Raw genomic sequence first — 24,947 nt, forward strand, 5'->3', positions numbered from 1 at the left:
ACCAAAACTAGTATCAAAAATCCTCCCCTCTGTAACACTGTGTACTAAAAACAGAAGCAAAGGTCTCTATTATTTCTGAAAAGATGATTTTGAACTGGCCAAATAATGAACCATTCATTGTTCAACGGTGAGAGAAAAAACTTATGAGACACACAAAGACATTCTGAAAACAACTGATCAAGAAACAAAAAGTACTCACAAAGGGGAAAACATGATGCAGTGTAAACATACTTGAGACTAAATAATGTTCGCTAATATGGATGTAAAACTTAAAGTAACTGTTAAGTGAGTACTAAGAGGAAAGATAATGTGTAATGATCTAGAAGCAAAAATACCCAGTCCACTGCAATAAAATATAAGTTAAGGTATGGTCATGATTTTGTTTTGTTCTGAAGAGGAAAAGGAAAGTTGTAATATATACTGTGGAAGTTTTTTTAAAAACTTAGGAAAAAATTAATGGTGGCCGGGCACAGTGGCTCATGCCTGTAATCTCAGCACTTTGGGAGGTTGAGGTGGGTGGATCACCTGAGGTCCGGAGTTCAAGACCAGCCTGGCCAACATGGTTAAATTCATCTCTACTAAAAATACAAAATTAGCCGGGCATGGTGGCACATGCCTGTAATCCCACCTACTTGGGAGGCTGAGGCAGGCGAATCACTTGAACTTGGAAGGTGGAGGCTGCAGTGGGCCGAGATCTCATCATTGCACTCCAGCCCGGGCAAAAAGGGCAAAAAAAATTAATGGAATAGAGAAAATAAAAGTGAACCTAGAGGCCAGGCATAGTGGCTCACGCCTGTAATCCCAGCACTCTGAGAGGTTGAGGTGAGTGGATCACGAGGTCAGGAGTTCAAGACCAGCCAGGCCAACATAGTGAAAAACCCCATCTCTACTAAAAATACAAACATTAGCCAGGCGTGGTGGCACACGCCAGTAATCCCAGCTACTCAGGAGGCTGAGGCAGGAGAATTGCTTGAAACTGGGAGGCGGAGGTTGCAGTGAGCTGAGATTGCACCACTGCACTCCAGCCTGGGCAACAGAGCGAGACTGTCTCCACACACACACACACACAAAAAAGAACCTAGAAAAGTTCTTCAAATTTGGCTTAAAGAAAAAGGAAGGGGTGCCAGGGACATAGAAGCAAATAAAAAGCTCCAAAGCAAGTGTTAGGAATAAAACCAAATATACTAGTTACCATGTTAAATGCAAGTAAATTAAACTAAACTCTCCCAAAAAAAAAGGGAAGGTGTGTGTGGGCAAGGGGGTGAGGCATAAAACAGAAACAAGAGGCTGAAAATGTACAAAAGGGTGGACAGACACATTTGCAAATGCTAACTAAAAGAAAAGGATAATCTCAGAAGGTAAGCTTCCTCATGTTCCTAAGGAGACATTCCCATAAACTAACAAGATGTAGCAGACTTAAACAAAACAGCGCTGATTTCATGCACACACACAACTTTGTGCTCAACAGAAAAAAACATTCATAGAACACAAGGGAAAATGTATTATTAAATTCCAAAAACTTGTAAATCATACAGACCACATTTACTTAATACCAAGGAATTAGAACTACAAATTAGCAGTAAGAATAACACAAACTGAAGACACATAAATAACTAGTATCAAGTGTAGGCATACAGATAAGCATTTGATACAGGTGTGGCAAAAATAGAGCAGAGAAAAGGCATGCAAGATATCCTTGAGCTTTCTGAGTGAACAGTAAGCAAGCAATACTTTAAGGGGCAAACAGGGCACCTCCCAAGCAAAAGGAAGAGCGTGCAGACAGATGCCACAGACACAGAATAAAGCAGAAAACTTGCTCCCCAATGGCTACAGCACAGGTGACTAAGAAGAAAATAGTGTCAGATGAAACTGATGAAACGGCAGCAACACGAAAGACTACTAACGCGTGTTTTAAAACCTTTGGCTCTCAGTAATGAGTACCAACCAATGAAAGGTCTGAAATCCAACAGCAGGCACAGTGATCAAACATGCTGTATTATGAAAAATCAAGCAGGCCACAACATAGAGGAAGGTCTGAAGCTGGAGGAAGATGATGATGAGGAAGACGAGTAAGTAGACAACAAGTATTGCAAGCAAGAAAAATCTGAATTAAGGCAGTAATGTAGGAAAAGAAAGAAGGAAGAGTAGGTTCAAAGCTGTGACAAAGCAGATACCAGTAACACCAATCAGGAGAGGGAATTCCAGACATAAGACAGAGATGGGAACACAGGTCCATTTTGAACCTGAGTGCAATTAAAAATTAGCATTTAGAGCTGAGTTTGAATCACCTAGGAATCCTGTTAAATTGCATACTTTGATTCAGAAGTTTTGGGGCTGGACCTGAAAGTCTGCGTTTCTAACAAGTTGACAGGTGCTGACAGCTGCTGGCCACCAAACATGTCTTTAAGTACCAAAGAGCTACAGAATTCATCATCCTCTAAATTCACAATTATGTCCTTTTTTTTTTTTCCCGAGACAGAGTCTTGCTCTGTCACCCAGGCTTGAGTGCAGTGGCGCGATCTCGGCTCACTGCAACCTCCACCTCCTGGGTTCAAGCAATTCTCCTACCTCAGCCTCTCAAGTAGCTGGGATTACAGGTGCTGCCACCGCACCCAGCTAATTTTTTTATTTTTAGTAGAGACAGGGTATCACCATGTTGGCCAGACTGGTCTAGAACTCCTGACCTCGCGATCCGTACGCCTCGGCTTCCCAAAGTGCTGGGAATTATAGGCATGAGCCACCACGCCCGGCCAAACGATGATGTCTTTCAAGGAACTCAGCAACAGTCTCTCTTCTGTAGCAAACTCAGCAGTGCTATGGACAAAACTTTCATGACACGCATGCGCAAAAGTATGCTTAAGCCTGTAAAATTCCATCTTTGCTAAGACAAGTATAATTCTTTCCCCCTTAGGTGCCTTCTGTTCTTTGGGAAGAGAAAACTACCACATTAAAAAGAGCGGTGAAAATGGGCTGGGTGCGGTGGCTCGCGCCTGTAATCCCAGCACTTTGGGAGGCCAAGGCAAGCAGATTGTTTGAGGTCAGGAGTTCAAGACCAACCTGGCCAACATGGTGAAACCATATTTCTAATTTTAGTAGTAAATTTTGCATTTTCTACTAAAAATACAAAAATTAGCCAGGCATGGTGTTGGGCGCCTATAATTCCAACTACTTGGAAGACTGAAGCAAGAGAATGACTTGAACCTGGGAGGCGGAGATTGCAGGGAGCCGAGATAGAGATCACACCACCGCACTCCAGCCTGGGCAATGAAGCGAGACTCTGTCTCAAAAAAAAAAAAAAAAAAGAGATGTGAAAATAACTGATTTAAATACATTTACATAGTTATCATGGAAGAGAACTGGGTGATAAAAATACATCACAATTACAAAAATCAGCCAGGCATGGTGGTATGCGCCAGGCATGGTGGTCTCAGCTATTCAGGAGGCTGAGACACGAGAATCACTTGAACCCAGGGGCTGAGATCGCACCACTGTACTCCAGCCTGGGCAACCTGGGTGACAGAGCAAGACTGTGCCTCAACCAAAAAAAAAAAAAAAAAAAGTCACATTAAAACAAAATAAAATCAATAAACCCTATACTCACCTTTCTAGAAAGGGAACTATCGCCAAGTCTTCTCTCTTCCTCTCTACGACGTTCTCGTTCTTCAATTTCCAACTCCCTTTGGCGTTTTTTCCTTTCCACTTCTTCTAATTTCTTCACCCGCTCCTGATACTCTCGTAGCTCTTCCTCGCGTTTTGCTCGTTCGGCGCGCTCTCTCTCTTCCCGCTCTAGACCATTGATTAGGTTACTAAGTGTGCCTCCCAGCCATATCTTCCCCCTAGTGCTAGTTCCACTTTTCTGGTATTAAACAGGTAGCATAATGTACAAGTAAAAGAATTTGAAAATAGTTTGTAATCAGCTACATGACAGAACATAGTCAAGAAAATAAGTACTACACTCCTCAACTATAGTTTTGTAATAAGATACTAGAATCCCTCCTCCGTCCCTGAGCAATCTGGGATTCCAGATATAGCATCATTTAACAGCCATCATCTGGAATGTATTCCTCAATAAATGTTAATACACAGAATACGGTGATAAAAAACAAAAAGTATGGCCGGGCGCGGTGGCTCACGCCTGTAATCCCAGCACTTTGGGAGGCCGAGGCGGGCGGATCACGAGGTCAGGAGATCGAGACCATCCTGGCTAACATGGTGAAACCCCGTCTCTACTAAAAATACAAAAAATTAACCGGGCGTAGTGGCGGGCACCTGTAGTCCCAGTTACTCGGGAGGCTGAGGCAGGAGAATGGCGTGAACCCGGGAGGCGGAGCTTGCAGTGAGCTGAGACTGCGCCACTGCACTCCAGCCTGGGCGACAGAGCCAGACTCCGTCTCAAAAAAAAAAAAAAAAAAAAAAAAAAAAAGTATTAATTTCTAGAAGAACATCAAATGTGTGGGGAAGTGCTGGTAGACGATGTAACAACTTCACATACAGCAAACTGGGTTCTGAGATCCAGTTAATTACAGTGCTAAAAGGCCAATTACCTTGATTCCTGTATTTTCTACATAAGATCACTAAAAACTAGATCTTAACACCAACCTTGCATTAGCACCCCTCCAATCCTGTTTGACCTGTGTACCTTTTAGCATTTGTTCTTCTGCCCTTCTCTGCTCCTCCTCTTCTTTTTCTCTATAGTATGTTATCCTGCGTTCTTCTTTACGTTGCCTTTTCCGTTCTTCCAATCGATTATGCCTTTCTTCTGCTAATCGCTCTTCAAACTGTTTAAGTTTTTCCTGCAATCGAAGTAACCCCCAACCCAAAAAGGGCACACTTTGTCAAGAGCAACAAACTCGCAGAAAGCTATTAGGTTTACGAAAGACTCTCAAGTGTATTAGAATCATCGAAAGCAACCTCTCAGCACAAAAACTCTAACTTCCAAATGACCATTAACTTGTCAACAGGCCAAATTTTAAAACATTTAAACTGTTGATATTACCTACATCCAGTGGGTTTGTCTTTATACAAAATAATTCAATGGTCAAATTAGAATCTAAGCCCAGGACATTTTGATCTAGTTTTTTCATTTCTAACAAAAACAGTAAACAAAACTTGTATTAAATTATGCATTCAACTTTCACCTTTGGAACAATTTTGATGATTGTTTTGCTTATGAAATATCATCCAAAAATTTCTATTATTTGAATGACCGTTACACATAGTAACTCAATACAGAATATACCAATTTGTTAAGGGAGAACCCTTAGGCCAATACTAGGAAGCTCATGAATAAACATTTCCCAAAAATCAGCAAGCTCACCTCATAAACAGACTGCCGTGCAGCTTTGAGTCGCATTACGAATAAATCTCTGTCTTCAAGCATTCGTGACATTCGATTCTTATGTTCAAGAGCCTTTTCACGTTCTAGCTGCATTGTAGTAATCTGCAAGTACAAATATTGTGAAATTTCAATGCATTTTTTTTTACTCATTAACCCCAAATTACTGAGAAATACTCTTGAAAAATAGAAGCTGCTCCACTGCCCCTTCTGTCATGCCATAAAAATGAAAACGTTAACTACCATCCATGTCAATAGGTCCCCAGAAGGCAATTACGGGCAAGAGGTAGACAAAGTAATCCTGAGGCATTTAGGAGAGACAGTTTTCATTTAGCCCCATGACACCAGGAACTTTATAAAGGAAAAACTATGATACACGGACACACCTTGGAGGCACTGCAGGTTTGGTTCTAGACCACCACAATAAAGAATATTGCAATAAAGCAAGCAACGCAGATTTTTTGGTTATCCGATGCATACAGAACTTTGCAGTCTATTAAGTATACAATAGCATGTCTAAAACACCAATGTACAAACCTTAATTTTAAATACTGTAAGTCAGGTGCAGTAGTACGCTGAGGCAAGAGAATCACTTGAGCCCAGGAGTGCAAGATCAGCCTGGACAAAATTGTGAGACTCCTGTTCTCAAAGAAAACAAAATAAAAAATACTTTATTGCTAAAAAATGCTAATGATCACCTGATCCTTCAATGAGTCATAATCTTTTTGCTAGTGGAGTCTTGCTTCAATGTTGACGACTGCTGAATGATCAGCATGGCAGGTACTAAAGGATGGGGTGACTATGGTATAATTTCTTAAAATAGGTAACAATGAAGTTTGCCACACTGACTGCAACCTCTTACAAAAGATTTATCTAGCATGTGGCACTGGTTGGAAGTTTTTAACTCAAGAGTAGAATTTCAATTTGATCCAATCCTCTCAAACCCTGCTGCTGCTTTATCAACTACACTTATGGAATATTCTAAATCTTTTGTTGTCAGGTCAACAATGTTCGTAGCATTTTCACCAGGAGATTTCAAGAAACCACTTACTTTGCTCATCCGTAAGAAGCAACTCCTCACCCATCCAAGCTTTATCATGAGATTGCAGCAATTCAGTCACATCTTCAGGTTATAGTCTTTTTTGGTTTTGTGTGTGTGTGTTGTTGTTTTTTTTTAAGACAGGGTCTGTCTCTGTCACCCAAGCACTGGAGTGCAATGGCACCATCTCAGCTCACTGCAACCTCCGCATCCTCCCACCTCAGCCTCCCAAGTAGCTGGAACTGCAGGCACACTCCACCATGCCTGGCTAATTTTCCTATTTTTTTTGTAGAGATAGGGTTTTACCATGTTGCCCAGGCTGGTCTCAAACTCCTGGACTCATGCAATCTGCCCACCTCAGCCTCCCAAAGAGCTGGGATTAGAGATGTGAGCCACCCCACCCAGCCTATACACCTAACTCTACTTCTCTTGCTGTTTTCACCACATCTGCAATTATTTTCTCCACTCTACTCATGCACCCCTCCAAGTCATCCATGAGGCTTGGAATCAACTTCTTCCAGACTCTTTCTAATGCTGATATTTTGACCTCCTCCCACGAATCACAAATGGCATCTGGAATAAAGAATTCCTTCCAGCAGGTTTTCAACGTACTTTGCCCAGATCCACCAAAGGAATCACTATGGCAGCTACAGCCTTATGAAATATATTTCTTAAATAATAAGACTTGAAAGACAAAATTATTCCTAGATCTATGGGCTGCAGAATGCATACTGTGTTAACAGGCATGAAAACAAACATTAATCTCTCTTATACATCACTGTCAGAGCTGTCATATGATCAGATGCACTGTCAATGAGCAGCAATATTCTGAAAACGTTTTTTTTTTTGAGCAGTAGGTCTCAACAGGGGGCTTAAAATATTCAGCAAACCATGCTATTAACAGATATGCTGTCATTCAGGCTTTGTTCTTTCATGTACAGACCATAGAAAGGGTAGATGCAGCATAATTCTTAAGGACCCTAGGATTTTTGGAATGACAAGAATTGGCTTCAACTTCCAGTTAGCAGCTGCATTAACCCCTAAACAGTAAGCATACCCTTTGATGCTCTCAAGCTAGGCACTGACTTCCCTCTAGGTATGAAAGACCTAGCTGGCCATCTTCTTCCAACAGAAGGTCGTTTCATCTACACTGAAAATCTATTGGCTGGGCACCATGGCTCACCTCTGTAATCCCAACACTTTGGGAGGCTGAAGCAGGCGGACTGCTTGACTTCAGGAGTTTGAGACCAGCCTGGGAAGCCTGGGGAGACCCTGTCTCCACTAAAAATACAAAAAAAAAAAAAATGCTAGGCATGGTGGTGCATGCCTGTGGTCGCAGCTACCCAGGAGGCTGAAGTGGGCACTTGAGCCCAGGGGGTAGATGTTGTAGGGAGCTGAGATCACGCCACTGCACTCCAGCCTGGGTGATAGAGCGAGACCCTGTCTCTCAAAAAAGTCAGAAAGTCTGTTGTTTAAGTGTAGCCACCTTCATCAACTATCTCAGCCAAATCTTCGGAATAACTTGCTGTAGCTCCTCCATCAGCACTTGCTGCTTCACATTGTACTGTTATGTCATAAAGACGGTTTTCCTTAAACCTTATGAACCAACCTCTGCTAGCTTCATACTTTTCTTCTGCAGCTTCCTTTATTGATTGATTGATTGATTGAGACAGAGTCTCCCATGGTTGCCCAGGGTGGAGTGCAATGGCACAATCTCAGCTCACTGCAACCTCTGCCTCCCAGGTTCATGCAATTCTCCTGCCTCAGCCTCCTGAGTATCTGGGATTACAGGCATCTGCCACCACGCCCAGCTAATTTTTGTAATTTTAGTAGAGACGGGGTCTTGCCATGTTGGCCAGGCTGGTCTCAAACTCCTGACCTCAAGTGATCTGCCCTCCTCGGCCTCCCAAAGTGCTTGTATTACAGACGTGAGCCACCAGGCCTGGCCTTCTGCGGCTTTCTAACCTCTCTCAGCTATTTGTAGTATTAACTGTTGAGAGTTAGAGCCTTGCTCTCAATCAGGCTTTGGCTAAAGGGAATGTTGTGGCTGGTTTGATCCAGACCAATGAAACTTTTTCCATATCAGCAATAAGGCTGTTTCACTTTCTCACTGTTTATGTGTTCACTGGAGTAGCATTTTTAATTTCAAGAACTTTTCCGGGCCAGGCACGGTGGCTCATGCCTGTAATCCCAGCACTTTGGGAGGCCGAGATGAGTGGATCACCTGAGGCCAGGAGTTTGAGACCAGCCTGACCAACAGAGAAACCCCGTCTCTAAAAAAAAAAAAAAAAAAAAAAAAGTACAAAATTAGCTGGGTGTGGTAGCACATGCCTGTAATCTCAGCTACTCGGGAGGCTGAGGCACGAGAATCACTTGAACTGGGAGGCGGAGGCTGCAGTGGGCTGAGATTGCGCCATTGCACTCCAGCGTGGGCAGCAACAGCGAAACTCCATCTCAAAAAAAAAAAGCTTTTCCTCTGCATTCACAACTTGATTAGTGCAAGAGGCCTAGCTTTCAACATGCCTTCCTCAGTAAGCTTAATCATTTCTAGCATTTGATTTAAAGTGAGAGACAGGTGACTCTTCTATTCAGTCGAACACTTAAAAGCCATTGTGGGATTGTTAATTAGCCTAATTTCAATATTACGTCTCAGGAGCCGGGCACAGTTATAATCCCAGCACTTTGGGAGGCTGAGGCAAACAGAACACTTGAGGTCAGGAGTTCGAGACCAGCCCAGCCAACATGGTGACCTCATCTCCACTAAAAACACAAAAATTAGCCAGGCATGTTGGCAGGCGCCTGTAATCCCAGCTACTTGGGAGGCTGCGGCCAGAGAATCACTTGAACCCGGCGGGGGCAGAGGTTGCAGTGTGCCGAGATTACGCCACTGCACTCCAGCCTGGGCAACAGAATGAAACTCCGTCTCAAATAAATATATACATATTAGTGTCTCAGGGAATAATAGGAAGGGTCAAGCACAGGGAGAGACAGAGAGTAAGGGAATGGCCAGTCGGTAGAACAGTCAGAAGAGACTTAATTTACAGATTAAGTTCACTGCCTTCTATGAGTGTGGTTCGTGGCACCCCAAAATAATTACAACAGTAACATCAAAGATCACTGATCACTACAACAAATATAATAATGAAAAAGTATTAAATACTTTGAGAATTACCAAAATGTGACAGAGACATGAAATGAGCACATGCTGTTGGAAAAATGGTGTCAACAGACTTGCTCAATGCAAGGTTACCACAAACTTTTAATATGTAAAAGAAGAAATAAGAATAAAAATAATAATAATATGGGGGGCTGGGGGAGGTGTGATTCACACCCATAATCCCAGCACTTTGGGAGGCCCAGCCAGGAGAATCACTTCAGCCCAGGACTTTGAGACCTGCCTGGGTAACACAAAAGCACAATAAAGTGAAGCACAATAAAACAAGGTGTGCCTATATATAATAAAATAAAATAAAAAATATGACATGGTAACAACAAACACCATGGTTTAATTTTTAAAGGCATTTTCATCCTTAAAAACACCTGGAAATCAATGCAAGATGATATATGGCTGTTTCTTTTCTACCCTACATGAAAAAACTGAAGGCTCCAAATCAACCCAATTTGGTCTGCAGCACTTTTCTAATTAGTTTTTAATTATTTACATGTTAAGAGAATTATCACAAAAATTCCAACTTTTCCTGAAAAAAAAATGGGAAGGGCTGGCAATCCTAGACCCATTAATCTCCAAGGGACAACAATCAGATTAAACCAAGAAAAGGCTGCGTTCTCCTATCACACCCCACACCGATGTTTGTCTCCTGCTTATGGTTACTTTTTTAAAGTAGATCTGTTTACTCACTTTTATTACATATTTGGTGCCGTAAGCATTTGTAAACCCTGCTTTTGTATCATTAGGTAAATATAAAATATACTGTAAGTTAACAAAACTATGGAATGACCTGTTTAGTCACGAAAGACAACACAGTACACAATTCCATTTATATAAAATGTCCAGAATCAGCAAATCTAGAGAAAGGAGTAGTTTAGCGGTTGCCTAGGGCTGGGGTGGTGGGGAAGAATAGGGATGACTACTGCTAATGGGTTTAGAACTTCTTTTTGAGATGTGTTTTAAAATTAGATTGTGGAGATGGCTGCACAATTCTGCAAGTAAAATGAAAACTATGAGTTGTATAAACATGCCATACAATTTACCCATTTAAAGTGTATATAAAGCAGTTTTTTATAAAATGGGCTTTTCAGTTGTCCTTTGTTTTCCAAGTTTCGTTTGTAATCTCTATTGTGAAATTTTCCCTCTTTCTACCAATCTGTTCACAGGCAGCCATTAGAGCACCATTTCTAGCAGAAGAATACAAAATAAAGCAATTCTGAATCCTTGGTTCCATTACTGGCAGAGGATTTTATTACAAGCTAAAAATATTACAATTAAATAAAAAACTTACTCTTTCTTCCTCTTGTTGCTCCCACAGATCCATGTCTTTAATTCTCTGTTCCTCATAAGCGCTCTTTATCAAAGGAATTTCTTCCAAACGTTTGGCTCTTTCAAAATAGTCAATCTGAATGACACGAAAACACACGTAGTTTTAAAAAATCTCTCTTAACTTGGTATGTTAAAGGTTTACCAATCCTTTCATTTACCTTCTTTTCTTGATTCTTTAGGCGTTCTTGAAGTTCTTTCTTTTCTTTCTCCAGTTGTTCAACCTGTTTAGCCATGATAAAATCTGGATCCAATTCCTCAAGGTCCTGAAAGGTAATACAAATGCACAATTGTTAATAAAGAGAAACAAGCAATGCCTAACATAACTCACTGCTTTCTAGAATAAAATCCTACATTGCTTTTATTGTTACAATGGGTGATAATTTAGGAAATGTAGAAATATTATACAATAGCCTTATTTCCATTTGACCATAAGGAAAAAAATATCCATACATCTTTTTCCTCCTCCAACCTACATCTACCCAGACTCTACTAAATAGGGTAAGCAAACCTAATCCAAAAACCCAAAATCTGAAATGCTCCCAATTTTAAAACTTTCTGAGCACCAACATGGTGCCACAAGTGGAAAATTCCACACCTGACCCATGTGACAGGTCAGTCAAAATGCATTCAAAACTTTGTTTCATGCACAAAATTATGTAAAATAGTGTATAAAATTACCTTCAGACTATGTGCATAAGGTGTCTATGAAACAGGTCACGTGTGGTGGCTCACACCTATAACCCCAGCAATTTGGGAGGCTGAGGCAAGTAGATCACTTGAGGTCAGGAGTTCAAGACCAGCCTGGCCAACATGGTGAAACCCTGTCTCTACTAAAAATACAAAAATTAGCCAGGTATGGTGGCAGGCGCCTGTAATCCCAGCTAGTTGGGAGGCTGAGGCAGGAGAATCACTTGAACCCGGGAGGCGGAGGTTGCAGTGAGCTGAGATCACGTCACTGCACTCCAGCCTGGGCGACAAGATAAGACTCCATCTCAAAAAAAACACAAAACTTCACAGAGCAATAAACATATGCTCACTCACAGATTTAGTCATGACCAGCTGTACCAAAATGCATGAAATAACCCAGTAAGCCAACAAATGGTAAAGAACTGTGGTTCTAAGAGTACAAAATACCTGGATAAAACTAATTTTTTAATGACTAAGATGCTACATACTTCAATATCAATATCTTTGAATGCTTTGGCACCCAGTTCTGTTTTCTTGATCTGCTCCAAACGCTCTCGGACAGTTTTCTTTTTGATTTGTTCATGTTCCTGTAAGATACGCTCCTTCTCTCTCTCCTTTGCTTCCTGGCGCAGCCTCTCTTCCTCAGCCTTCCGTACTTTCTGGAGTTCAGCTTCCCTCTGTTCCAATTCTTCTTTCTCACGCTGAATATTCAGACTCTCAAGGCGCTCTTTTCTCTCCTCAATTGTCTGGCGGCGAGCCAGGATCCGCTGGTGCTCTTTTCGTGAATTTTTAAGGTATGCAGTGACAGCCAACTGATGCTGTTCTTCTTTCTCTTGCTTCAAAAACAAATGAATTTTTTTATATTAATTAACATTCTCTGGCATTAGGCATCAAAGAAATTACAAAATAATCCTGATGCACCGCCTTTCTATGTATCTGCATTTGATAATGGAAGATGACACTACCCAAGCTGTTTGTTTTCGGTATTAAATGCTATGGTGTTGCTCCTATTCAGTCTTTTCATAGCACTGACGCAGCTAAAGAAGCTCTCCTAGCTAAGACAACTTTTCTCTGCACCAAACCTACCTTAGGTGTTCATTAAAAGAGCTCACATACAAGAAATAACTTGTTACAGGCAGTGGCTCACGCGTGTAATCCCATCACTTTTGGGAGGCCAAGGCGGATGGATCACTTGAGGCCAGGAGTTTGAGACCAGCATGGCCAACATGGTGAAACCCCATCTCTACTAAATACAAAACATTATTTGGGCACGTGGTACGTGCCTGTAGTCCCAGCTACACAGGAGGCTGAGGCACAAGAATTGCTTGAACCCAGGAGGTAGAGATTGCGATGAGCCGAGATGGCGTCACTGCACTCCAGCCTGGATGAGAGTGAGACTCCATCTCAAAAAACAAAAAAAAGAAATAACTTAAGCAGGAGGGAAAAATCCAGTCACTGTATTTCACTATTTGAGGAATCTTATCTCCACTCTGTTGTTTCTGTAACATAATCCACCCTATTACATTACCTACACAGAGTAGTATTTTGTTCGATGGAAGAAAGCTCAATGATTTGTGTATTTGATCAAATAACAAAACTACCAAGTACAATTCTATAGGAAATATATCATAAATCCCTTCTCTCAGATATTGTCTCAAACCTTTTTGTGAAAGACATGGCATGGCGTTAAGAGTCCCTCAAAACTTCTGGGATTTATTTCCCCGGGAAGATGCATACCAGTATATGAGCTGGTTTAATGACTTCAAGTGCTTTTGCAAGTACTGAGGACATGGCTGTCAGCTGGTTTCTTATCTGCTCTGAAGGCATGCTTTGCAAATGAGGACCAATCGGAGCATCTTCTCGAGTAGCATAATTCAAATCAGATCCAAAACTCAGGGTCCGAGAAGTGTGATCAATACGAACCTTTGAAAATTAAATTATCAATGGTTAAATCCACAAGTAAGCATGAAGTCAAAAAGTAACAGAAGAATGTCATATACAAAAGCTGGAAAAGTTCACTCAGTAAACTTTAAAATGGTATCACTGTACCAAAACCTGAGAAACAGAAGATATGTGTCTTTCTAGCCCTCAAGGGCCTTCTGTCTCCTTACAGCACATACCTACCTGCAAGTCGCAATGCCTGGCTGCATCTACTATGGCCCGTTCCAGTTGGAAAGCATCAACAAAAGGAACCAAAGAAGTCAAACGAGAAAACTCAATGCTCTGATAAATCTGTGACACCTGCATAGAAAACAAAGGGTTAATAACACTAGCCACTATTTATTCAGCACTTTTTATGTGCTATCTCATGACAGTCATGGGAAGTAGAAATTATGCCAGAGAATTCATGTTGGCAGTACATTGTTAAAGCCAGAATGCTAATCCCAGACTATCGACTCTAAACTCCATGCTTTGAGAACCATTATCATACTATTCCTCAAACCTATAATCTTTTCAAATCCTAGTTGTTGTAAAACAAAAAAGCCTAAAAACCTGCTACTTACCGAATATATTTAAACACTTCTTATAGAATTTTTGTCTGAAGGAGACTGGCAGCATTACTATTTATAGTTATACTGCTAATTAGCCTTCAATTATTTGTATAGCACATAAGAAATAACACTACTCACATAAAAGAAAGCATGTCAATGAAATGTGCACAAATACTGAGATGAAAATATAATAAAACGCCCTCCTTCCCAAATGAAACAAATGGAAAACAAAATGGGAGCACTTACTTACTTAAGCCCCTGGACTAAAATATATGAAAAGGCTGTCTCATTCACTCATGGTGGGAGGGTCTATTAATCCAGGCTTCTGAATAGCTATTAAAGCTTTAAATCCATAAACCCTATGACTAATTCCACTTCTTATGCCACAGAAAGTAATAGAAGTATGCAAAGATACATGTATGAAAGATGCTCAATGCTACAAGATTTCTAACAGGGGAAAAAAAAAATCTAGGAATACAGGTTTTCATCAAGAGAGTCTGAATAAATACACCACAGTACCTTAAATGGAATAAGGTAGCCCTACATTACTAACAAGGAAAAATGCCCAAAGACAGTGTTCGGCCAAAAAAAAAAAAAAGCGTCTGTTACAAAATATGTAAATATAATAATTCTGATTTTCAAATTAATAAATAGACTAATTTTTGCCAGGGGCAGAACTTGGGGAGGTTCTCACTTCCCAGGCAGTTCTAGATTTTTCCAGTTTTTAGTTTCATGATGAGCACATAAAATCACAAAACTTTTTTTATTTTTTTATTTTTACCTGCTGCAGAAGGCGGAGGATGGTGTTGTTTTGCAGTTGTGGCACATACTGCTGCAATTCCGGTTCCTTTTCAGGTTGTTCCCTAACCCAATTTAGAACCTATAAAATCCATTAAATTGAAAGAGAATCACACTTTCTACATAAGAGATACTAAAACATCTAAAACTCTTTGTTTTTTTAATATACAAAAACATCATCCAATGCAAAGAAATACAAAATGTATCATGAAGCTACTGATACTTGTTTGAAGGTGACTGGCAGCAATGGCTAAATTAGTCATGCTGCTAATTAACCTCCAAAGGTTTGTTTAGCACATCAGATACATATCTTTCCTCTTGAAATAAAGAAAAAAGACAATGAAATGTGCACTGAATTCCAACACATAGGACAAAACTTCTCTCTTAACAAATATGAATACAACCCAAAACTGCAAGAAGGCCAACTCTGTGGTAACAACCAGAACTTAAATACAAAGGCTTACCTTTGTGACTCGCTCACAGAGTTTTAATGGGTTAAATTCCACTTCAAGCCAATTGTAAAGGTCTTTCACTTCCGGGACAACATATTGTAGTACATTAAATCTGACCTACAGTAAGCAAAACAAAAGATGTAACTGCCAAAGGAAATTTTCCAACTAAAATTCTGAACTTAGTATAAATGATAGCATTGGAAATCTGGAAAATGATTTAAAAAATCATCAAGCCTCAACCTCCTCTAAATTTACCAAAAATGAATCCAAAGTACAACTATGCTGGGTCTTTTGCCCCACACTATGCACACTAACCTACCATGAAAAGCCCCACAAGTATGTAAAAAGGAAATGAAACTCTAAAAAACACAACTACAGCCAATTAAATATTCACAAAGACAACTACTGTGGCCAATAGAATATTTTATTACCAATAACAAGGAAAATACCAGTTTTACTTTTATATAAATTGTCACACAAAAATTATCATGGCAGCACTATTTCTAATAGCCCCAAACTGGGGAGAATTCACATATGGTGTGTTCATAAAATAAACAAAAATGCTCAAAAAAGAACAGCTACATAGAACACATGAATAAATCTCACAAACATAACTGTGAGAAAAGAATTTCACATATCACCCCATTTACATGGACTTCAATTTTACCATGGAATATGTCATTTTTTTAGGAACTGTTAACCCAAGGAGAAAATAACTGCTGGGATAGAGCAAAGCAAAAAGTGTGTACCCATAGAGAGTGGGTGACAAAACTGAGGCAAATATTGGCAGATCGCATCCCCAAGCAAGGAGGGCGCCCACACATGGGAGCACTCAGGTCTAAGGTTAACTCTAATGTAAAATGGGTACAAGGCTGAAATCCTACAACATTCTAACACTTCCTCCTTATAAGCATCCATATATCTTTACTGCAATAAGGTGTGGTATATGCATACAAATAAAATTCCCTAACTTAGAATCTGCCTTTAAGAGAAAAAAAAAAAAATTCCCAGCTCTAATTTCATTCCTATCAAGTTATTTTAGATTCTTCATGCAGCTCCCCTTCCGAATAGGGAAATGTGAAAAGCTGCCATAATCTACTAAATTATATTTCTCACTAAAATACATGATTGGTTTACTTTCTGATTTAAAAGTCACTCTTAGGAATGTTTGAGTCTTTTCCTGAGATAATGGAATCACTCTGTCTCATAAATTTGGTTATGGAAGCCTAACGCTCAGGTATTGACCTTGGATATATGGTCAACTCAAGTTGATAAATGCCTCTTGGCAGTCAGCTAATCCATTCACTTGACACTAACTGGTATCCTTCTAAAAGTCTACACTCTGTGGGCACAATGAGGACCCTAATCTAGATGCCCTAGTTGTTGGTACAATGCTACCCATCAGTGATCACCAAATGACTTGCTCACAGAGTTTTAGTGGCTCAAATTCTACTTCCAGCCAATTGTAAATGTCTTTCGCTTCTGGGACAACATATTGCAGTATATTAAATCTAAGTCTAAGAGATCACCTTTTTTTTTTTTTTTTTTTTTTTGAGATGGAGTCTCGCTCTGTCACCCAGGCTAGAGTGCAGCGGCACGATCTCAGCTCACTGCAACCTATGCCTCCCGGGTTCAAGCGATTCTCCTGCCTCAGCCTCCCGAGTAGCTGGGATTACACGCATGCACCACAATGCCTCGCTAATTTTTTTTTTTTTTTTTGTATTTTTAGTAGAGACGGGGTTTCACCACGATAGCCAAGCTCGTTTCGAACTCCTGACCTGAAGTGATCCACCCGCCTTGGCCTCCCAAAGTGCTAGGATTAGACGTGAGCCACCACGCCTAGCCTAGATCACCTTTAACAAGGTGACGTGGATTATCCTTCCAGTGTGGCACATTTCTTCAGCTTTAAAAATTAGAAGCAAATTTTTTATTAGCAAATGTTTTATTTGCTAATGAAACTTCTTTCTCAAGACACTGCTGTTGCTTTATTACATTGAGTCCTACATCGGTCCCATAAACAGAAAGTTGAACTCTGTGGGCAGTGGCAGCAGAAAAAAACATGGAGGAATACAAAGTAGAAAAAAAGCTGCTCTGCAGGAACTCTTTGCAAAAGTTAACTACAAAGTGAATCTGCATTACTATGTCACAAAAGAAAAATGCCACTATCTAGAAAAGTTATTTGTTCTTAAATTGACTACTGCAGAAAATTTAGGCCTTTTATCTAGCTTTTATCAGAGTGAATATAGGTGTTTCCTCAGAATACATTTCAAAAATATCTAAGAGAGCCTGCCATTATCTTTTTTATTTCTTTATTGCTCTATTCATGAATTAGGGACTGTTAATGATTTAAATTCCGTTTTTGGTAAACATACAGCCAAGTACTTATCCCTCTTTCTCTTACCCCAAAGTAATCTACTGGAGGTGATTTTAATAACCTAGTCAGACTATTATGATAAGAATCCGCAGAATCTCAGCTCCCCTAGAATACAACTTCTGCCTTCAGTTTCACTTGCTAGGCACATAACAGGCACTCAACAAATTTCCACTGAATAGAAGATTCCATCAATGTGAAACACTAAAAAGATACACAAATCTGGCCGGCACGGTGGCACACCTGTAATCCCAGCACTTAGGGAAGCCGAGGGGGATGGATCACTTGAGGCCAGGAGTTCACAACCAGCCTAGCCAACGGGGCAAAATCCCGTCTCCACTAAAAATACAAAAAACCACTGTAGTGGTGCATGCCTGTAATTCCAGCTACTTGGGAGGCTGAGGTAGAAGAATCACTTGAACCTGGGAGGTGGTGGTTACAGTGAACTGAAATCGCACCACTGCACTCCAGCCTGAGCAACAGAGCTAGACCCTGTCTCAAAAAACAACAACACGTCTTAGGCTCCACACTCTAAAACTTTTGTATTATATCTGCTGGGTAAAACCTAGAAATCTGCATTTTAAAAAGTATTTCACATACAATTTCACTGAATAACCCTAATTAAGTCCATACTATTTAGTAACATCAAATGAAAGTTTAAAAGAGAAAAAAATTGAAAATATTTTAGTTCTTCAGACATTGAACATCAGACACTGAAGGTAAGTCTACCTTACCTTCTCCCCTAGTGATGTGGTTTGGATCTGTGTACCCACCCAAATCTCGTGTTCAACTGTAATCTCCAGTGTTGGAGTGTGGCCTGGTGGGAGGTGACTAAATCATGGGGGCAATTTCTAATGATTTAGCACCATCCCCGTAGGCCCATCCTCATGGTAAGAGTTCTCCCAAGATCTGGTGTTGTTTAAAAGTGTGTGGTACCTTCCCCCTCTGTCTTCCTCCTGCTCCAGCCGTATAAGCCATACCTGCTTCCCGTTCCCCTTCCACCATGACGGTAATTTTCCTGAGGTCTCCCCAGATGCAGAAGCCACTATACTTCCTATACAGCCTGTGGAACCATGAGCCAATTAAACCTCTTTATAAATTACCCAGTGTCAGATATTTCTTTTTTGTTTGTTTGTTTGTTTGAGAAGGAGTCTCACTCTGTCGCCCAGGCTGGAGTGCAGCGGCACGATCTCAGCTCATTGCAACCTCCGCCTCCCGGGTTCCAGCGATTCTCCTGACTCAGCCTCCTGCGTAGCTGGGATTACAGGTGTGCGCCACTATGCCCAGCTAATTTTTTGTTATTTTTAGGAGAGACCGGGTTTCGCCATGTTTGCCAGGCTGGTCTTGAATTCCTGACCTCAGGTGATCCACCTACCTCAGCCTCCCAAAGTGCTGGGATTACAGACGTGAGCCACCACACCCATCCTCAGGTATATATAGCAGTGCAAAAACATACTAATACACCTAGCCTCTTCATATTTACCACACACAGCTTAATTAGTTTTCCTAGAGCCCCCATGAAATAAGCCATGACTCTTCTTGCCCATCATTACTTTTTCTCTTACTGACTGGCCCACGGTATTCCCCAGAGCCAACCCAAGTCCTGCTAGATCAAAACTCCCACCAATTTAACCCCTGCTCACCCACTGGGGCGGAACTACCTCAAGTGAACAGTGATTGACACCAGTGCTTCCCTGTCCATACATCACAACCCTTGGCACTGAATCAGAATTCCCAGTATTTAATCATAAGTTATTAAACCTGACCACAAAGTTTTCTGCCCAAAGCTACAAAAATCCTCAAATTAATACTAACCATATCATTAATAAGGCCAATTCGTGTCGGTGGGGCTTGAAGACCTAGTAGTGTTGCAAGGCGACGCTGTTTTTCAACTATAATGCCATCCATATCCAGAAGTCGAGCAATATCCGTACGCTCAGGAGTAATAGGGATGGAAAGAGTGGCTAAAAGGACTCTAGTAGACATTCTATGGAGAACAAAGTTTTAAATCTGTTAGGTTTGTAAATGATACTTGGTAAGCAGAAAAGCACTTCTCTTTAATCTTACGGTAAGGCGTGCTAGTGACAGAACGTGTACATCACCATGGTGCACAATACTCACAAATATTATTCCATCAAAGCATGGAAGTAAGAGAAATGGGCTGTGTTTAAACGAATACCTGGAGAATCAGGACTTCATGTATCCACTCAGTACTGTCAGTGTTTTCTAGCTTCAGAAAAAGATTGTGATTGGCCGGGCGCGGTGGCTCACCCCTGTAATCCCAGCACTTTGGGAGGCCAAGGGGGGCGCATCACGAGGTCAAGAGATCGAGACCATCCTGGCTAACACGGTGAAACACCATCTCTACTAAAAATACAAAAAATTAGCCGGGCGTAGTGGTGGGCGCCTGTACTCCCAGCTACTCAGGAGGCTGAGGCAGGAGAATGGCGTGAACCCGGGAGGCGGAGCTTGCAGTGAGCCAAGATAGCACCACTGCACTCCAGCCTGGGCGACAGAGCCAGACTCTGTCTCAAAAAAGAAAAAAAAAGAACGAAAAAGATTGTGATTAAATGACAGAAAACGCACATTCATATACCCCAGACTTCCTTACAAAATTAAGGCAGGTTTAAAAACTAAGGAAATGGCTAGGCGCAGTGGCTCACGCCTGTAATCCCAGCACTTTGGGAGGCCGAAGCAGACGGATCACCTGAAGTCACGAGTTCCAGACCAGCCTGGACAACATGGTGAAACCCCATCTCTACTAAAAATGCAAAAATTAGCCAGACATGGTAACAGGCGCCTGTAATCCCAGCTACTCAGGAAGCTGAGGCAGGAGAATCAGTTGAACCCAGGAGGCGGAGGGTGCAGTGAGCCAAGATTATGCCACTGGACTCCAGCCTGGGGGACAGAGTTAAGACTGTCAAAAAAAAAAAACAAACAAAAACAAAAACAAAAAAACCTAAGGAAGTAAGTGGCAATAAGGGAGAAAAAAATTGTAGGAATCAGAAGTGAACACTATTATGGTAGTGAGGGAGAGGGGGAGACAAGAACCAGGAGCTAAATTTTCACATCCTTGAAAGACAAGAAGTCAGGCTGCATTCAGAGCATGGCAGGACCCCAAAGACTGCGAGCCCTGGAGCTGAAGGGCTAGCATCTCCCCTTTGCCATTTCCAAGACTGTGACCGTAGGCAAGATACTTAATTTTCTGAGTCATAAGGCTACTGCAAAGATTAAACCAAATAATGTACTAAGAGCTAGACAGCCTAATGCTCACTATTATTGTAGTACTCTCTGAAGGCAAGCTTATGTGTCTGGAAGAACATGTTTTTCCTTAAAACAAACAGATGTGGACCAGGCGCAGTGGCTCATGCCTGTAATCCCAGCACTTTGGGAGGCCGAGGCAGGTGGATCACCTGAGGTCAGGAGTTCAAGACCAGCCTGGCTAACATGGTGAAACCCCGTTTCTACTAAAAATACAAAAAAAAATACAAAAAAAGTTAGCCAGGCATGGTGGCGCACGCCTGTAATCCCAGCTACTCGGGAGGCTGAGGCAGGAGAAGCACTCGAACCCGGGAGGCAGAGGTTGCAGCGAGCCAAGATTGCGCCATTGCACTCCAGCTTGGGCAACAAGAGTGAAATTCGTTCTCAAAAAAAAAAAAAAAGGATGTGAATTATATAAGTGACAGTGGATGCCGTAATGGACACCATCCTCAAGAGTTTCTAAGAAAATATACTAGTGGCCAAGCGCAGTGGCTCATGCCTATAAATCCCAACACATTGGGAGCCTGAGGCAGGTAGATCACTTGAGACCAGAAGCTTTCAGACCAGCCTGGGCAACATAACGAGACCCTGCCTCCACAAAAAAAATTAAACATTAGCTGGACGTGGTGGCGCTCGCCTGTAGTCTCTGCTACTCAGAAGGCTGAGGTGGAAGAATTGCCTGAGCCCAGGAGTTCAAGGATGCATGCAGTGAGCTACAACACACCACTACACTCCATCCGGAGCAAGGAAGCAAGACCATATCAGAAAGGAAAGAAAGACCGTATCAGAAAGCAAAGAAATAGAGAACAAAGAGAAAGAAAGAAAATATACTAGTGGGACTCATTTAATTGGTCCCATGAATTGCTCTAAAATAGTTTTACATAAGAAAGACAATTTGCTGTACATAATTCTACTGGATAACAAAATAATTGTTGGACCAATACAAGAAAACAGGTGGTATGTGTGTTGCCTAAGTCCAATAGCGTTTTTTTTTTTTTTTTTGAGATGGAGTCTTGCTCTATCGTCCAGGCTGGAGTGCAGTGGCACAATCTCAGCTCACCACAAGCTACGCCTCCCAGGTTCAAGCCATTCTCCGGCCTCAGCCTCCCGAGTAGCTGGGATTACAGGCATGCACCACCACACCCAGCTGATTTTTGTATTTTTAGTAGAGACGGGGTTTTGCCATGTTGGCCAGGCTGGTCTTGAACTCCTAACCCTAAGTGATCCACCCACCTTGGCCTCCCAAAACTGCTGGGATTACAGACATGAGTCACTGTGCCCGGCCAGAAATGTATTTTTTTTTAAGTGACAGAAAACAGGTTATACGTAACGTTAAAAATAATAAAATGGAAGACTATGCCTTCGGGGCTCATTTCTATAGTTTGTTGCTAGAGAAGTTTCTCTGAACGTGTGGAGCACAGGGAAAAAATGGTCTATAGGTTGTTGGGTTATAGACCCTTCCTTTTATATTCATATGTATTTATATGAGAATAAACATGTCCCAAATATTCTACACTTAATATTTTGCAATCAGGAAAAAATGACTTGATAGAAGTATTTACCCTGCCGGGCGTGGTGGCTCACACCTGTAATCCCAGCACTTTGGGAGGCCGAACCAGGAGGATCACCTGAGGACAGGAGTTCGAGGACAGCCTGGCCAACATCATGAAACCCCATCTCTACCAAAAATACAAAAAATTAGCCAGGCATGGTGGTGCACACCTGTAATCCCAGCTACTCAGGAGGCTGAGGCAGGAGAATTGTTTGAACCCAGGAGGCGGAGTGAGATCGCATCACTGCACTCCAGCCTGGGCGATAAGAGCGAAGGCTCTGTCTCAAGAAAAAATAAAATAAAATAAAATAAAAGTCGGGCACGGTGGCGCACACCTGTAATCCCAGCACTTTGGGAGGCAGAGGCAGGTGGATCATGAGGTCAGGAGTGGAGACCAGCCTGGCCAATATGGTAAAACCCCGTCTCTACTAAAAATGCAAAAATTAGCCGGGCATGGTGGTGGGTGCCTGTAATCCCAGCTACTCCAGAGACTGAGCCAGGAGAATCGCTTGAACCCAGCAGGCAGAGGATGCAGTGAGCCAATATCGTGCCACTGCACTCCAGCCTGGGCAACAAAAGACTCTGTCTTGCAAAAAAAAAAAAAAAAGAAAAAAGAAAAGGAAAAAAAAAAGTATTTTTCTTAATTTTCTATTTGTTCTGAGAATAGACTCTACCTGTATGTGGATAGAAAGCTCATCCGTTAAATGTGTTTTTCCTAATATTCACATTTCTCAATTGGGCTTTTAGTGGAGTTACTTATCACCTGAGGTGAGGAGTTCAAGACCAACTACTAAAGTCCAAGAATACTGTTCAGGAAGGGCAATGTCTTGAGACGTCTGTAATAGTCACAACTGGCGGTGGTTGCTACTGGCATCTAATGGATAGAAGCTGGGGATGCTGCTAAACCACCTGCAGTACACAGGACAGCCCCACGACTAAGAATTATCCAACCCAAAATGTCAGTAGTGCAGAGGCTGAGAAACCATGGCCTAGAACATACCATGTCATATAATAGACGATATTTGTTACAGAATTTCAACATTATCCAAGTATAACATTTTTACCTTTGCATCTCATCTTGTGTGAGATTCTTTCTCATTTCTCTAGAGAGATGGTAAAGACGATGGAGTGTAGATGCATGAAAAAGAGCATTTCCAGATTTCCAAAACACAGTTGAGACTTTGTTATAGTAATTTGCCATCAACTGAGGTTTAGGTGGTTTTTTAGACAAGGAGAATAGCCCATGAATATCTTCCACAGCTTTGAATGCTTCCTAAAATTAGGAGTATAAATTAAAGTCATTGCATTCTATAACATGAAAAAAATCTAATTCAAATTTCTATGAAACCTACAACACAGAAAACATAAAAATAGCAAATAAAATACCTTTGTGTGGTTCTCTTTACTCATGTATATCTATTTTAGAAAACTGTCATAATTACAAAAACACTAACTCCTTAAACGTTTTAAAGTTCTTTAGGAAATAATGGGAAGTAGACAGAGCAGACTCAAGAAAATATTTGCATATTATCCCATCACTTCGGGCAATATAAAGAAAAAATCTAGAAGGATATACAACAGGTTATTTCTGAGTGATAAGATAATGGATGAATATTTCTCTTCTTTTAACTTATGGATTTTTTTCTATAATGAGCATGTTTACTTATCTTCTACAGGTAGTATTTTAAGATGGGTGTCCCTATAGAAAACGAAACATGGGCAAGAACAAGACATCAAATCACACTTTCACTTTGCTCAAAGACTCCCAATTTTTAGTTTCTTCCTCTATAATTTCAATCAAATATTGTCCGTCAAATATACAAAAGACTTCAAGGTCACATGACTACAAAATTATATGGAATGTCTTTGTAGGATTCTTAGAGAAAAAGGGCCAGGGAGAGGACTAGCTTCCTACCACCATCAAGATCTCCAATGCAAGACAGGCAGCTAAAGCACCACTAAGAAATCTAGAATAATCTACAGCAGCACTTCTCCAAACAATCAGTAGTAAAGGATTCGGTTTTTTTTTAAATTTCTGACCTCTTACCGAAGAATATAAAATAAAAAATTACCACAAAAATGAAACAGAAAAAGCTCACTTTTTATCAGAGTAAACACACACAAAATTTACAATAAAATTGCTACTAAGAAACTTTGCATATGCTTTTCTACTCTATACTTATTTCATCACAGACCAGACAGTTTACACATGACACCAGTCATGAAACCACACTTCGAGCAGCACTGGCAATGTATTGTTTTATATGTCAAGAAACTGGGTCTGAAAGAGATTATATGGTTTGCTCCAGAATTCATAGAAGGCAACTAGAAACAAAATATTTTGAGATTTCTTGTTCAGAACTTTTCCCAGTCCATTAGGCAACTTTAATTCCTTACCTTATTGAAATTAACCAAGATGAAGCTACTCATTAAGTGGGGAGAAAAGTAACACAGACTATTAT

At 41.0% G+C, this 24,947-nt stretch overlaps 1 protein-coding gene and 2 non-coding genes across 3 annotated transcripts in view; all 3 read right to left on the minus strand.

Annotated features, from left to right (window-relative positions):
- Window positions 1-24,947, minus strand: part of EIF3A (eukaryotic translation initiation factor 3 subunit A) — a 46,657-nt gene that overhangs the window by 11,186 nt on the left and 10,524 nt on the right. The window contains exons 6-17 of the mRNA XM_031015054.3: window positions 23,550-23,758; window positions 19,488-19,659; window positions 15,314-15,418; window positions 14,833-14,931; window positions 13,684-13,800; window positions 13,297-13,482; window positions 12,048-12,395; window positions 11,031-11,135; window positions 10,835-10,948; window positions 5,318-5,440; window positions 4,640-4,793; window positions 3,602-3,786 (exon numbers count right to left, since the gene is read on the minus strand). Of these exons, the coding sequence (XP_030870914.1) occupies window positions 3,602-3,786; window positions 4,640-4,793; window positions 5,318-5,440; window positions 10,835-10,948; window positions 11,031-11,135; window positions 12,048-12,395; window positions 13,297-13,482; window positions 13,684-13,800; window positions 14,833-14,931; window positions 15,314-15,418; window positions 19,488-19,659; window positions 23,550-23,758 (1,917 nt within the window). The remainder of the gene's footprint in view (window positions 1-3,601; window positions 3,787-4,639; window positions 4,794-5,317; window positions 5,441-10,834; window positions 10,949-11,030; window positions 11,136-12,047; window positions 12,396-13,296; window positions 13,483-13,683; window positions 13,801-14,832; window positions 14,932-15,313; window positions 15,419-19,487; window positions 19,660-23,549; window positions 23,759-24,947) is intronic.
- On the minus strand, window positions 14,093-14,220 carry LOC115936121 (small nucleolar RNA SNORA19). Its single transcript, XR_004071701.1, has one exon. It is a non-coding gene; the product is annotated as a small nucleolar RNA SNORA19 (small nucleolar RNA).
- Window positions 15,071-15,201, minus strand: LOC115936122 (small nucleolar RNA SNORA19). The gene has a single exon (XR_004071702.1). It is a non-coding gene; the product is annotated as a small nucleolar RNA SNORA19 (small nucleolar RNA).

The sequence above is a fragment of the Gorilla gorilla genome, chromosome 8, assembly GCF_029281585.2.
Source record: "Gorilla gorilla gorilla isolate KB3781 chromosome 8, NHGRI_mGorGor1-v2.1_pri, whole genome shotgun sequence".
Classification (NCBI taxonomy): Eukaryota; Metazoa; Chordata; class Mammalia; order Primates; family Hominidae; genus Gorilla; species Gorilla gorilla.